At 35.7% G+C, this 15,628-nt stretch overlaps 1 protein-coding gene across 9 annotated transcripts in view; it reads right to left on the reverse strand.

The window, feature by feature from the left end:
- The window catches only part of CACNA2D1 (calcium voltage-gated channel auxiliary subunit alpha2delta 1), a 365,110-nt gene that overhangs the window by 35,550 nt on the left and 313,932 nt on the right, over positions 1-15,628 (reverse strand). For 5 of the 9 annotated variants that reach the window (XM_042018479.1, XM_042018478.1, XM_042018476.1 and 2 more), the window contains exons 16-21: positions 14,599-14,667; positions 12,903-12,977; positions 11,543-11,617; positions 8,294-8,350; positions 4,412-4,468; positions 3,315-3,386 (exon numbers count right to left, since the gene is read on the reverse strand). In XM_042018479.1, the coding sequence (XP_041874413.1) occupies positions 3,315-3,386; positions 4,412-4,468; positions 8,294-8,350; positions 11,543-11,617; positions 12,903-12,977; positions 14,599-14,667 (405 nt within the window). Of the gene's footprint in view, positions 1-3,314; positions 3,387-4,411; positions 4,484-8,293; positions 8,351-11,542; positions 11,618-12,902; positions 12,978-14,598; positions 14,668-15,628 lie in introns of all 9 variants that reach the window. The other 4 variants (XM_042018482.1, XM_042018480.1, XM_042018477.1 and 1 more) reach the window with 2 other exon arrangements.

Here is a 15,628-nt window from a genome sequence, read left to right on the forward strand (position 1 = left end):
AGCACCACTGGCTTCATGCATTTAAATTCGAATCATAAGTACATGCACAGCCTGGTAATCCCGATTGTATAGACACCCCCTGCTAAACTTAACATGTGTTTCTAATCTCATTAGGAGGGTCTTGAATTTGGGAAAAAAAAATAACATTGAAATAAATGTTTATTTTTAAATAACTTAATACACTAGGATAATCTCTACCATTTATTTTCTTGTGGTCTGAAAGATAGTGTGATAGGCACAGTTCCACAGCTCCCCGTAGATTTAATCATGAATCCACCTGGCTGACATCACTTTACTCAGTTTTCCACTTTGAAAGCTATACAATTATGCCAGCTGCAACATATTATTATTTTATAATCAAATTTTTGTACATATGCCAGCAATGAAGACTGTACAGCTGTTGCACTGCAACATTACAAACACTGTTGAAAGGTACCACTAGAGGTATACCTCTAGGTTCTTTCTTTCTCTATGGTAAAAGGATAGTGAGAAAATGACTGTAGCTGTGGAAAAGAGGTGACTTATATGACATTTATAAACTGAAACCTTCTCACTACCTGGCTGCTGCTTTTCAGTACAGTGTGACAGTATAAATAATTTAATAGTAATTTTTGAAAGAAAATGAAGAAAAAGATAAAAGAAAACCAGAAAGAAGATGCATATAACAGTGTCTAGTACCCTGATATATTTTATATTTAAGGTAAAAAGATGGTCGATGAGATTCCTTCCCAAGCCTATTTATATTTAATATGTACTTTGGGTTAAAATCAGCCACTTGAACACAGTGCTGGCAGTCCCTCCAAATCAGGCACAGTGACACCCTGTACCTCCACAAAAGAAAAACAGTGCCCAAGGGGAGAGGGGAAGGAAGAGAAGAACTGGGCTGTAATTAAATCCTGTTGCCTCCAGCATTTTGAGAATGCTTGAAAGCAAACTGGCTGAAAGCTCCCTTCAAAGATAACACAGCAGATAACACATCCTCACACCTCAGCTCCCGTTTACCTTTGCCTACTTCCTTAGTGGGCGGTCTGAGACCATCTCATCCCCAGCTGAACACTGCCAAAGAACTCACACATGTTATTGAAGCTTTTGTGACCCTTCAGTTTTCACTACTGCCCACCCCGGCTGTCACATGTGGCAATGCTTTTGTTCCTATGGCATCTTCTCTGTTACTTGGAAAGCCCCTGAGGCCTTGGGAGACTCCAGCACACCCCACCCACATTTGCTACAACTCCAGTCTCTATGCTGCAGTATGAAGTCATCTCCCAAGACACTGCTGGGGCCAGCTGCAACACAAAAGCAAAGCAATGCAAACTTAAACCAAAAAGCAAAACAAAAAGAACATAAATTTTAAGCCTGAAGACTGCAACTGTCAGTTCAGAGCAACCGACCACATCAGCCCTTTTTATAAGAAAATATATGAAGCTATCAAGTGCTAAGTGATGCATGGCTCATGCATGGCCCGTGGTTTAAAGCAGCTTTATTCTGGTTCTAGCAGCCTGGAGCTGGGAGGGTGCAATAGCTTGAAGCAGTCATCATAGCCAGCCAGCTGTGGCTGCTCCTTTCTTCTCTCAGAGTGGTCTGGATAGAGGAAGAAATCTTGGGCCATGGTGCAAGGGAAGGTGAGGATAATTAATTTCATTGGCATTGAAACATTTGGGATCAAAGGCTTGGGATATTTTATTCCAACACAGATTGTGGTCTGGGCCACGTGTAACTGGCCCATTCTCATGCACCCAGGGATGTTACATTCCTCCCTCCTGCCCGGATACTGTAACTGACTTCAGCACTTGCAATACTTCCCTCCCTCCCTCTTTGGGCAAAGAGTTGCAGGACCAACTGTTTCAGCTCTTTCGTAGCACAGAGCCTGAGAAATGTATAAACAGCCTGAAATCTCTTCAACAGGTTTGCCATTAATGCAATATCTTGTACAGCCCTAATCATGTTGTTGTATTTTTGTGACCTTCTAACCCTCCCTCTTCTAACCACCTGCACAGAGCCTTTTTCACCCAGAGACCTGGAAAGGCACTCCTTAAGCAAAACAACATAAATCTGAAAATGTCCCAGCATTGAGTGTCTCCCTTCAGTAGCAGTTTATCTTCAACACAGATGCCAGCAGGGCTTTGGACTCTGACACTGGCTCAGGAAAGACCCAGTTTCCCTTAAGGGAAGAGACTGATGGCATCCTAAACAGAATAGGCTCCTGACAGAGGTGAGGGAGCAGAACTGACATCCACTGGGACTTATCCTCTCTGCCCCAGCAAACACCTATTTGCGCACCATTCTCCAACAGTGGAGCCATTCAGGAAAAGACACAATTTTTTCACACAGCAGGATTTACCCTGATTGTAAAGCAGTATTGTAAATCTTGGTTTTAGCATTTTACAGTGAGAAAGCACAAAACAGAGTCCAGGCAGGAGGCAAGGGCACTGCTGATATAGGCCTCTTTAGAAGAGCATGGGAAGAAGGGAAAGCCAGTATGAATTAACTGCATGGTCCCAAGCAATTCTTCTATGTATTATTATATTGAGCTTATATGCAATGTTTGCACAGTGTCTGCTAAATCATCAAATTAGGTATCTTCAAGCTGACTTATGTTCAGAGTAAAAGAGTTTCAAAAGATGTTGTGGAACTGTAACTGTGGGGCATACTCTGGCCAGAACTGCTCCTTCAGCACACCAGTCATGATGTCTTCTCACTGAGGTCCCCAAGAAGTAGAGCACCCAAGTAATGATCCATATCAAATTTGAGTATTTCCTATTGCTAGGAAACATGACTGCTTATTAGACAAAACAGTAGCAATGTTTATCAGGAGTAAGTATTTCAGACAAGAAAATAAAGAACTCAACAAGCTGCTCAGAAAGTACATGATATAACTGTAAGATGAATTTGTTTATCCCAAACAGTCATTTATGGCATAAAAATGTTATTATTTTTTCTTACAACTTTCTTCCCCTTCAACCACAATATAAACTACCAAACCCATCCTCACACATCTCCACAAGCAAATTAAGCACTTTGTTTTGGAATTCCTGCACAGAAGTAGGCTGGGTCCATTTCCTGTTGAACAGAGTGTAAGACCTCATCAACAACTGCCTGATTAATGATGCACCAAAGAAACTAAGAAACAAAACAATTCTTTTTTTCCTAAGTACATTTTTTTTTTTTTTTTTACTATACACCAGTAAAACAAGCAAATCTAGAGGGAAAAAATGGTACAAATTGTCATTACAAAATGAACAACCCAGCATTTAACATTATTTTTCTGGTTTGCTTTATTCCTGTAAATGTAACTCTTTGGGTTCCTATCTTACCTCATCTTGGGACTTGACCAGTGTTTCAAATGTTTTTTCTCCACTTTCTCCATCTATCATTTTTTTCCGAATCTATTGGCAAGGAAGAAAAGGAAAAAGTGAAGAAAAAAAAAAGGAGAAAGTTCACGTGTTGCATGTAACATGAATAATCTTTTCAGTGATCAAAATATTTCTCAAAAACACAGAACATGCTAATGCATATGGAAATCACAACTCTTAAAAAAAGTTTTGTTTACAATTCTGGTATACTTTGCATTGCAAGAACGTGCCATAAAACTCCTTGATGCTGGCACTGACACAGAGAATGAATTCTGTGTGCATAAGAAGGAGTTTTGTCTAGCATTTCTTGTGCCTCCCAGCACATCTGTGTGATTCATGTAGTAGCACTGATTCACAGAAACATTTTTGTACCAGTCTGAGAGTAACTCCCCCCTGAAGCAGCCATTTCAAAGAAACTTAAGGCAGATTTTAACACATACCAAAGAATACTGATTATTGTAATTATGAAAGAACAATTTCAAACTAAGTGAATGAAATAAGTTAAAATTGTGAAATGTTTAAAAACCTTTCATTTTATTTCAGAAAACTAACAAATTATTCAAAAAGTTATCATTTCAGAATATATTACAAAGTCAGTAACTGAAAAATATACAGAGAAATTAATTTTTTGTCTACACTTAACTTTGTTTCTCAGTTGTTTCTTGCCACAGGAACAATCTTGTGTTAATAAGAGATAGGAAAATACTTTTAAAATATTTCAGGTAATATTTTAATATTCTATTGGAAAATGTTCTGTTTCAAAAATATTTTCTATCTTCCCTTCCCAGGAATTGTTACTTCATGAAGAAGAATTTAAATAGTAATCATGGTGTTTTTCAAAATGAGAGGAATGTAATGCATTGCCCTTGCCTATGAATAATACTGGGATTTAATTTCTTTAATTATAACCTCATCTCTATAGAGATATCATCTTAACAAATTTAAAATTCAGATTTATATTTAAATAGATTCCATTAAAAATCTAGAACATTTATTGCTTTTCATTTATATGGTAAAATACAAGCAGCAACAGGTACTAAGAAAACAGGTAATCTCACCTCAACTTTAATATCATTTTCCAATTCAGCGTCTAGAAAATCCAGCGTAACAGGCTCCTGGGATTTAGGATTCTGAAGCAGAAGATGTTGAATTATCAAATAATAAAGACAGAGTACTGTAATACTATAAACCACTCTAATCCTTTCATTTCAAAGTAACCTACTTAACTGGGCTTACTTACCCATCTATTTTAATCTCTTGTAGCATCACTAGTGGCCCTTTCTCATTTATTTCATTTTGTCGGATAGAGAGGTTAATTGGATAAGTGAAAATCCAATTAACACTAATTGCCAGTGTCTGTCCAGAGCCATGGGGCTCCTGCTGAGGTGCTGCTTCCCCTTCTCCTGGCATGTCACAGACTGTATTGGTGGGAGAGGAATCAGGGAAAGCAGAGGACGCAAAGGATATGAATCTCTCACTAGATGCCCTGCCTCCAAGAAGGGAGAGAGAAATTTGGGATTGGTTTTCCACCCAACCAGTAAGCTGGGTAACTCCACTCTTTGCAATTTTGCCAAGAGCAAACTTGCTGTTATGAGGTGGGAATGGACTATGGTTCAAGATTCAAAAAGGCAGGAGTTACAGCAAATTTTTTGGGGGTTTACAAAAAATAAACCCCCACTGGTATTGTCAACATGACAGGACTTCCCTGAACACCATGGAATTTCAAGAGCATTTCTCTTGACATTGGTACTGTTATCTCAGTTTAGAAGATGGAAACCTACAGCACAGAAATACTGAAATCCAAGCTTCCAGACCTAAGGAATGATGATGATGTCAACCCTCAAGCATGGAGCACAGAGAACTTTGGTGGCCTACATGTGTAGCAGCCCTGGCCCCATAGGAGTGCTGGAAGATCACTGTAGCTCTGCTGAACTAGATCAGACCACCCTCCAGCCTCTGCTCCTTTCTCAGTTGCAGTCTGCATTTACTTGGCCAAAGCCATCTTCTCTATGAGTTGTTAGGAATCCAACTTTTTTTTCTGGCAATTTTGCCTAGGTCCTATTGACTTTCTATTGCATGTGGTGTAAAAATTATCAGTCATCATCATCCAGTAGTTACTTAATGCATCCCCTAAAAGTGAGTGTATTTATTTAGAAAAAGGAGCGTGAGGATATATTACTTAAGCATTTAAATCTGACAGTTCAGGGTAGAAAATGAAAAAAAAAAATACCATTTTTAAGGGATTTCAGCAATGCTCCTATACCAACATTTACAGGTAAGACTAAAGTCCCTTCCTTCAATTATAATTATATTCCTCCTATCATAACATTCTCTGGCAAAGTTACCTGACAAATGTACATGTGACTGTTCTATCAAGGAATGCAAGCTCGTTTCGTCACAATTTATGTATGTACTGGAAGCAAGTAATATCCTGAAAAACTGGTAAAAGATGCCTTCATATAACAGTCTGGAGCACCAAGAGTTTAACAGTAGCTCTTATTTTCAAGACTGCAGTACAGAATAGTTCCAGAAGACAAAATATTAGTTCTTCATTTTCTTGAAGAAAAAAATCTAGATATTTCTGGGTATATGGAATCATTCCTGTTCTTATCAAGAGCTGTCTGCTACGAAAAAAACTAATAAATTTATTCTCAGGAAGAGGATATGCACTGAAAAGATTGTGGACAAATATTCTGGGTATTTTTTTAAAATATTTACTGAAAACTTCAAGAACTTTTTTCCATTTCTCTTTATATATGACAGATAAAACTAGCAACTTTAATATAATGGCATTAATATATGCTATCTGCTAATTCAAAATTATTCAGTTATTTCTATGCAGTTGCTTTTCCCTCCCAACAAATCCACACTCTCAAAATAAATAACAAAAGGCTAAAACATAAAAGTAAATAAAATTTTACGTATCTTACATGCAATGGATAATGAATAGCATGGTCAAACCCAAACAGCATGCATGAAGGCATTGGCATGGCAGAGGAGGCATTTATGAAGTTCATATTCCATTCCAACACACAAAGGAACAGAGAAGAAAATAAATGGTAAAAAAAAAAAAGAAAAAGCCATCACATCAAATCAAGGTCAATATTCATTTCAAATGATAACCTGGGCTAGTCATAGTCAAGGAGTCCCAAAGACAAAATAGAAAATTTTAATTCTGTGAAAATTCAAGTATGCATTAACTGTTTGTTCTTTTTAAGACTTACATTACATCACTTCACATTTCTTATATGATACTTATTAATGACTTTTAATAGGCAAAAAAACTAAGCCTGAGGCACAAAGACAACCACTAAAAATTAGAACAGAAATTTCCTACACCCGTACTTTAAATGGAAACTATTTCCCCTTTATGTCTCTTCCCCCAAGAATGTTTTTACCAGTATTTGGGCTCCATAATTTTTATTTCCAAGGTTGCCATTTTGTGGGGTTTATTCCAAGCTATGAAGAAACAAACTTACAGTTCAGTTTGCTCTCCTCTTTATCCAGTCATGCATGTAACATGACTGGAATAAGCACACCACCACCACACTCACCAGCACAACTTAACAAAACAGAACAGAGTAAATCACTAGCAATGAAGCATGCAAACAAAAGGATTGCAATCCATTTTCAGCATGACGAATAAAAGCAAGGATCTATAACTTCAATGACAACTCAAGAAGGAAACAAAGAAAGAAAGAACTGGTGCAGCAACATAAAAAAAAATGTTAAATAAAATGTTGTTGTAGTGTGTTTTGGGAGGTCACTATTCTCACAAATTCTATGGATGGCCTTCTTTGCTGTGTTGCAGGAGCCTAGTTCCTACTCATATCTGCAGTACTAATGAAGACAAAAACTATTAGGCTTCTTTTAAAAGAAGTGATGGTAGGAGGTCAGCAAAATCCTGGGCCACAGAGGTAAACTCTGGAGCACCTGGAGTGGATGGGAGCCCAGAGCCAGTGTTGCACCTCGCTGGGCAGCAAGCACTGCAAGGCAAACCCACCGGCAGCCAGACCACACCCATGGCAAGCTGAGGAGCCAGGTGTGCTCAGAAAACTGAGATTTTTTATGATTCAGTGCTGATTTCTCTAGTGCACAAACAAAAAATCTGACCCCGAGGTGGCCTTCTACACATGTTATAAACACAGCCACCCGACACTTGGTGAAATCATTGACTTAGATCCGGATTTTACACCATGTTTTACTGGTGGTGTTAAGCAGGCCACAAATTTTGCATTATAGATTCCTGTATGTGTAAGAAATCAACATGATATACTGTGTTTAAGTTTACTAATTTGCTAGTTACATTGTTAATCTATTCCTTTAATGATTTTTAAGTTTTCATTACATGTTTTCTGCTCAGGGATTGCATTACATAAACATGACTGGTTACCCTGTTCAGGTTAATGGCAGGTAATTCTGTGGAGTTGGGTCTGCTAAACTGAGAAACCCCATGTAAATAGCAGATAGAACATACTCCCTACTCTGACTTCCCTAGGAAAAAAAACCAGAACAATTCATATTCTGTAATTTTATGCTGCATACACTGTACAATAAAACTTGGCAATAAAATCATAAGAATGATCTTCTGATCTTCTCTTGACTTTGGGTTTATGCAAGCAAAGCCAGCACAAGTAGTCTCTTTTTATTTCCAGTCTTCAAATTAATTTCAACATCTGAAGAAGAATTTTTACAGCACGACTCTAATTAGCACCTATTAGTAAAGCACCATAATTTAATGGAATGCCCTTCACTACAGCCAATAGCATGTTTTCTATTATTTAAACAGGAAAGGATGCAAACTTCATGCTTTGGAAGCTGTTGGTCACAATAAACATTTCTCTAGTTAGATTTTTCCTAGTAAGCAGGGCAGAAGCTTTCTAATTATGCTTCCAGGTTCTATGCATTCTAATGCACTAATCACCTCCATCCAAAGTTACCTGTACATTGGGTCTCCTTTTTCTCAATTTAACTTTTGGTATGCCCACACCAATTTGCTGAAGTAACAAAAAAGCAGTAATTTATATTTTTGCACTATTAGTAAACAGCTTACTTATAGAATGGAAGTGTTCTCTCAACATCTGTTCTGTCCAGTGTTTGTTTACTGCAAGCAGAAACTACCCCTCATTCTGATCATGAGTTCTGAGCTCTCTGCCAAAATTACACACAGGTTTTGTATAGGCAAACAAAAATCAGACATATGTTAACATGAATTAAATTACCAGAGAGTTCTCCCTCCCACATACTCTGACAGAATAAAATATAGAATGAGAATAGCTCACTTTTTGTTTACTTTTGTATTTGCTCTTAAAGCCCAGCTCCTCTTATGTTTCTTGAATAACCCTAAACAGGAAAACAGAATACTGGACCTCACTGAAGGTGTATGGAGTTTTAGGACTGTCATTAAATGGATTTTGATCAGAACCACAGTAAAAATTAAGAAAAGGATTCTAATCTTTAGAACAGATTGGGAAATTGAATTATTTATTGTTTTCAAAATCTAATTAAGATTAAGCTTGTTAACACATGCTTAATGGACTCACTTCAGTGACTATGTTTATTTGGTGGCACATCCACCTGTTCTCTCCCGTAACAGTGGGAAAAATACATCCACATATACAGACATATACAAAGAAAATTTTCAATAAAACATAAAATTAAGCACTTAAAAAAATAAAATGCAATGTAACTAATTACACAAACATAAAAAATAGTTTAAGCTGTTTAAAATTATATTAAGCTTAAAATAAAAAGATTTCTCATTATGCTTTGGCATAGTTTTCATGTAGTTCAGAAATGAGAATGTGATGGGAAAATTTTTAATTATTTTAATATGCTTTTGAACTTGTTGTTTGTTAACTTTTCTCAGTTGTGCCAACAACTTTACAAACTTCAAGACAATTTCTCAAAATATCAATTGTGTTGAACCAGTTGTGATTTGAGGAAACGTTTTCAGAAAGAAAGCAGAAGACGTTCAGAAGAAGGAAGCATTGAAAGTCTAAGAGACCCTCACCTCTCCAAAGGTAAAGATGTAGTTATGTTTTAGTTTACATCTATTGAAAAATTGCTGTCAAAGAGGGTTAAGACGTTTGTTAATGAGTTAATGGATATCAGGAGGTTCAACTAAAATTAATATGACATGTTAAAGAAAGTCCATGAATTCTAAATACATCTGTCTTTGTTGTGTACCTTAGTTTTAAACTGTAGTTCTTGTATCAGTCTGAATAGCATGCACCACCCCACACAAACTGGGAGTGAAAAAGTCTAGTCTGTGTAACTGTTAATAACAACAATAACAATAATAATGCAAATGCTTAATATCACATTTAGACATTTTTCTACAACATCAAAACTATCACTTATAAAACATTCTGTTTTAAACACACTCTAAATCAAAATTTTGAGCAGTATGGGAAAGCATCTCTGGACTTCCATATCCGACACAGACAAACCATGACAATTAATATCCTAATAATCCATCTCAGTTTGCCTAGACATAGTTGGGATGAGCCAAGTTTCTAACAAAGGTTTTTGTTCTCCAGGGTTGTGTGACAATGCTGCAGGATAACAGCACATATGAGATGAACAAAGTCCATATCCATCAGTTTCTCACAAGACTAGACCCAAAATCAGAATATTGCATTGCTTCTTTTTACATTACTCTTGTGAATGAAAAGATAGTTTAATTTGCATAGAAAGATAAATAGGCCAATCACCATCACCTAATTACCATAGTCTCTAATTAAGAAAAGATTGGGTCAGTAATGATGCAGATATTTGTCTCTGAAGAATTCACCAAGAAAAATCATCAAATCAAAACTTTCATTTTTTTAAGACATGAAGATCCAATGCAGATATCCAGAAACTGAAGTCCTTCTCAGTTATGAAGATTATAAAAAAACCTTCTATTCCACAGTTTTCCTTTTATTTTTTAAGAGTCTTTCAAAATAAATCAAAAGGGATATCTCATTATTAGTTACAGTTGAGTTATTCTTTCTCTTCTTCAGAAGCACTTTTTTCTTTCTTGTTATGTTACACATTTGGCAAAAGATTTCAAATGTATTAATTACTTCACAAGGAAATTAATTCAAATATTCACAAAGCTGACTTCTTCCAGCTTAAGAATTAAACACTAAAATATGTGGATGAATTCTTAATTTTTCTTCTTTCTTTGACAGTTAAAGAAGTTATTTTAACTTTGTCTTTTATATAATATACTGTTATGAATTCAAGAGACAGTTTACTGAAACTATGTTTCTAATGGAATTAAAATACAAGAATTTTCAAAAAGTCCACTAAACAGAAACTTGTTTCATATGGAGAAACCTTTAATTAAAACCAAGATCAAAATTCTGATTTCAGGAAAAAAAAATCATCCATTCATGTTGAAATTTCTCATCAAAGTCAGGGAGGCAAGTTATTTAAGGCGATATATATATTTAAGGAGCTATATAATGTAGGAGTCTCCACAACAAGGAGAGGACTGTAAGGACAACAGTTAATGGATAAAGACCTAAACTGAAATATTTGGTTTCTATTTTCCTGAAATTTGAGGAAAGTTGTGTCCTAATCATATTTAGATAAAAAATTTCATCTTTAAACATGAAACACCTTTCTCAAGTTAAACTACTAAAAATCTAATGTTCTGGGAAGTTGTACTCAGCTAAATCCATCCCAACTCTGCAGATCAGGTTTCAGCTCTGGTAAACAGAAAATAAGCAAATAAATAAATACAAAAATTCAAGTAAAATACATTATGTTTGCCACTGATTTCTTTGGTTTTGCAAATACAAAAATTTCAATTTCTGAAGTAAGAAAGCATCACGAAAAAAGGTGCACAAAAGCTCCTCAGTTTGCTTCAGGATTCTTCACAATGACTTTGTACTTTTCACAATGATGTTACATCTACCACTAATTGTTTTTATATTAATATGTGTATTGAAATACTTCACATATATAAATGTGCATTCAAAATATACAACTTTTTTTATTTTATTGATAACCAAATTCAATACAAGCCAAAGATGGTGGATTGGATGAAGCCATGTATGCACCACAGATTTTCCTAACACCCACAAAACTGCGAATTTTCACTGTTGCTGTCTGGTACCTTCAGCAGATCCTAGTTTCTGATTTTTTCTGACAATATTGCCTTATTACAGAGAAGTTAATTAGAAGGTGTTTCATACCTTTGGTTGGAGATTTGGATGCAGTAGCACATACCCATTAGGATCAATTGCAAAATAGTATCCATTTGGACAAAGCTGAAAGAAAGAAATGAAGTTTAGCATTACATGGTTTTAAGCAATGAAGAAAGAGTAATTAATGGTTTTCAAGAAATGCTCACATTGTGGAAAACACACTGCCTCAGGCATCATGAAGTATCAGATAATTAACATAGAGAAAATAATTTCTTAATATTTACATTTTAGGATCATAAACTTGGAGAATAATTTAGGCTTCTAGGACCTCTGAAGGTCAGCTGGTACAACCTTTCTGAAAGCAACTGAAAGTACAACTGAAAGCAAAGCTAACTACAAAATAAAGCCCATCTTTGAAGCTGGACTAGGTTTCAGAGGTCTCTCCATAACCTCTCTGGGCAGGCTGCTGTCTTTTTTCCTTAATTCCAGTTGGAATTTCCATTGCCACACCTATGTTGATATCCTCTTGTTGAGGCAATGTCGAGGTCCATTTTCTTCACAATTCCTCTTAGGTCACCCTTAGGTTTCTTCTTCAGCCTAAACCCATCTCTCTCAGCTTCTTGCTGTGTACCAGGTACTGCAGACCTTTGGCCAACTTAGAGGCTCTGCACTGGGCCTCAGTGTATTTCTTACACTGAGGAGATGAAATGACAGAGTACTCCTGATGCAAGTATTCACCACACAGCTGGTTTATACCACCAGGACACACTGCTAACTTATGTTCTATGTGTCCTCCACCACAACTCCCAGGTCCTTTCCTGCCCTCTGAGGCAGTCTGTCCCAGCCTGAACTGTGGTGTGAGACTATTCCATTCTGGATGTAGGACTTGCATCTGCCTTCAGTCAAATTTGTGATGTTCCTTTTCTTCCTCAGTGGTTGTTTTCCACAGTATTTTCATAGAAGTTCCACAGCTAGGTGTCTATTACATAAATAAATCAGTTGTACAGAATAGGGTACAGACAGAAACTTATACTAAAGAAATTTTCTATAAAGAACTGTCCTAGATTAATGGCAAATATTATCAGCTGAAATGACTGCGTACCCTACAATAAGAACCAAGCACTTAACTAAAGAGCAGTGCCTTAAGGTATAGGAAAATAATTACTTGTAATATATCCCCCAATGTAAAAGCTGACTTTTACAGAGTGCATCCTGATGGACAAATCACACATATACGGCTGGAGACAAAACCACAGAAAATATACAACAATAGAAAAGAATACATGAAAAGAAGCCTGCTGATATTTTGACTCAAATCCTGTCATTTCTGTATGACTTATGGAAGAGCATGCACAGAAATCACACATAAATCATGCATAATGAGAAACCACCAATGCAAGCAGCTTACCGTAAATCGGGGAGTCAGTTTTTTTATGTCCTCCAAAGAGACATCTACCCCCATTACTCCAAGAATCAGCTGATTCTGGTAAAATTCAAAAATGTTAGTATATATTTGACATATTTACAATGCAGAATTACTGCAACAGTCAGTAAATTTGTGCTTTTGCCTTCATCTCGTTTGACAGATAGATTTGAGAAGTTGCCTATTTAGTCATGTGTTTATTCGAAATATTTTAAATAATGTCAAACTGATTCAAAATAAAATTTTATAAATTCAGAATTTAGTGTAGAGTATGAAGATTGTTTCTGAAGATGGATACTTTCTGGCATGACTAAACAATATATATGAGAACAAAACAGGTGAAAGCAAAAGCAATGCAATTATATTGCCAGTTGTGTAGATACTAAACTACTAGCACCAACACAGAGCTACTTTCCATGTTTAGGTTGGGCAATTGGTAAGTGAGACCTCAAAACAACTAACTCTTTGGGCTATAGTATAATGATGAATGAAAAATATTCCAACACAACAAAAAACCCCAGTGAGTATAAGAATCATCAGCATTTTAAATCAGGGACACAAGCACTATATTTATTTCACTTATATTTTTATATTTATTTCACTATATTTTATATTTATTTCACTATATTTATTTCACTTTCATTTATTTAATATTTTCCTACTACAGAAAAGGAGGGCAGTCATTTACATAGTGTCATCTGAATCCCTTCTCCATATGAAATAAATTCATAACATTTATTGAAGCAGGTATCTCGCAGCCTGTAAATAAATTCAGGTAGAGATATAAATTGAGCAGATTCAAGTTCTCTTCTTGCTCCTGTGTACTAGATCACGTCTGTTTTAATTCTCAGAAAGACATCCTTTGATAATCAGTATTCTGTCACTTTGAACCAGACTCGGTCAGTTCCAGGCATTGTCTTGTAGATAAGATTATGCAACTTTGTTGGTTTATTGCTTTGTTTTTAAAAATAAACTAAGAGAATTATTCTGAAAATAAACTAAAGAAATGACAGTGATCAAACACTCATTGATTCATTCTGGGTCTATGTAATATCTGAGATGCATCAAAGAATATTTTGTCTAAACTTCTGTATACTTTGACCTGAATGAACATGGGTACACTGAAAGTACAATATTTTACCGCACATTGTAAAGCATATTCCAGGTCTGGTTTTTTGATTTTGTGAAGAGGACACAAACAGATGCCGTGTTAGACAGTAATAATGATGGGCAACTGTATTTATTTAACACTTAGAATTTAATCTAAATATACAGTGCTCTTTTCTATTATCATTACAACCAATTAATTTATATTCTCTACATCACTGCCTTTTACCCTGAAAATGTCACAGCCTCCGAGATTTGTTAGAAATTTACCTGGACATTATTTCTGGGAAAGGTCTAAAGAGCACTTAATGCATTCCCACTGGCTAAGGCACAGGGATAGATAGTGGAATGTCACACCCTGAAACTTGGAATGACAAAAGGGTAAAAGAATGCACTACATTTTCTTGTTCCCAGGAAGGCATCAGGTAACTAGATGTGACCCCTTTGTTTCTGATATACAAGAGAATTTAACTGCGAAATACTCTATGGAAATACACATATTTCAAGAAATTTAACATTAAATTTAATTTATGTAACAGTTGTTTTTTTTTTTTTTCTTGAAGGAAAAGCTTACGATTTTCCCATTTTGTTCCCTTGTTAGGTTGAAGACAGGCAGAGTTCCTGTAATCACAAGTCCCAGCTCCTAGAAAGTAACCAATAAAGAAGCAAGAAAAAGAATTTTTAACTAAAAAAAGGAAATGTTGAGCCATAATACATTAGAACAATCTAGGAATTAGTGTAGCTAAACACTGACTTTCAGTTTGCTTAAAAAAAAAAAGAAAAAAATACTACTTTCCTGACTTGATGCAAAGAAAAGTTGAAATTATGACTTTTTTCTGTCCACATTTTAGTGGGAATAATGTATTATTTTTTTAAAAATAGATGATGTGCAACAACTTAAGATATAAAAGTTTCGAAACCCCTAAATATTACGAAAACATGTTTACAGCTACAGTATCCACTATGCATAAAACTATGGAGAAAGGGAAGGGAAGGGAAGGGAAGGGAAGGGAAGGGAAGGGAAGGGAAGGGAAGGGAAGGGAAGGGAAGGGAAGGGAAGGGAAAATACAACAAGTAAAACTACTTTTTCTATCATCACTACTTTTCAATGGTGTGCAATAATGTCCATCATCAGCTTGGCAAAATCACATAGTCTCCTCTCTTACTGAGGCAACTGAGGCAAGGAATTTGCATTTATTTGGGAAGATATAAGAAATCTGGTTTTCCTTTAGTAACATTTACAAATCATACTGAAAATAGGATCCAGAAAACCACATGTTCAGATAGCCAGGAAAGTTTAGTTTTCTTTCTAAATTGCCCATAGGGAGATTTGTACCTTTTTTTATTTGATTGTTTGGGTTTTGTTTCATATTTTTTCCCTTCATTTATGCTTACTCTCCTTCTACATAGTTCATTGTGGAGTCATATCCCTTTGTTTCATTTGAAAAAAAAAAAAAAAAGCTCAAACACTATATGAATCCACTCTGGTGAAATCTGTTCTCCATTCTCCCAGTCTAGTAAGACCTTTTTGAATTTTAAACCATCCCTCATTAACTTATATTTGTGTATCGAATGAAAGGTGATGAGGTCAGAGTTAGAAGAGT

This window comes from Corvus kubaryi, unplaced genomic scaffold, assembly GCF_017639235.1.
Source record: "Corvus kubaryi isolate FWS band 111438036 unplaced genomic scaffold, C.kubaryi_AGA036_p1.0 137, whole genome shotgun sequence".
Taxonomy (NCBI): Eukaryota; Metazoa; Chordata; class Aves; order Passeriformes; family Corvidae; genus Corvus; species Corvus kubaryi.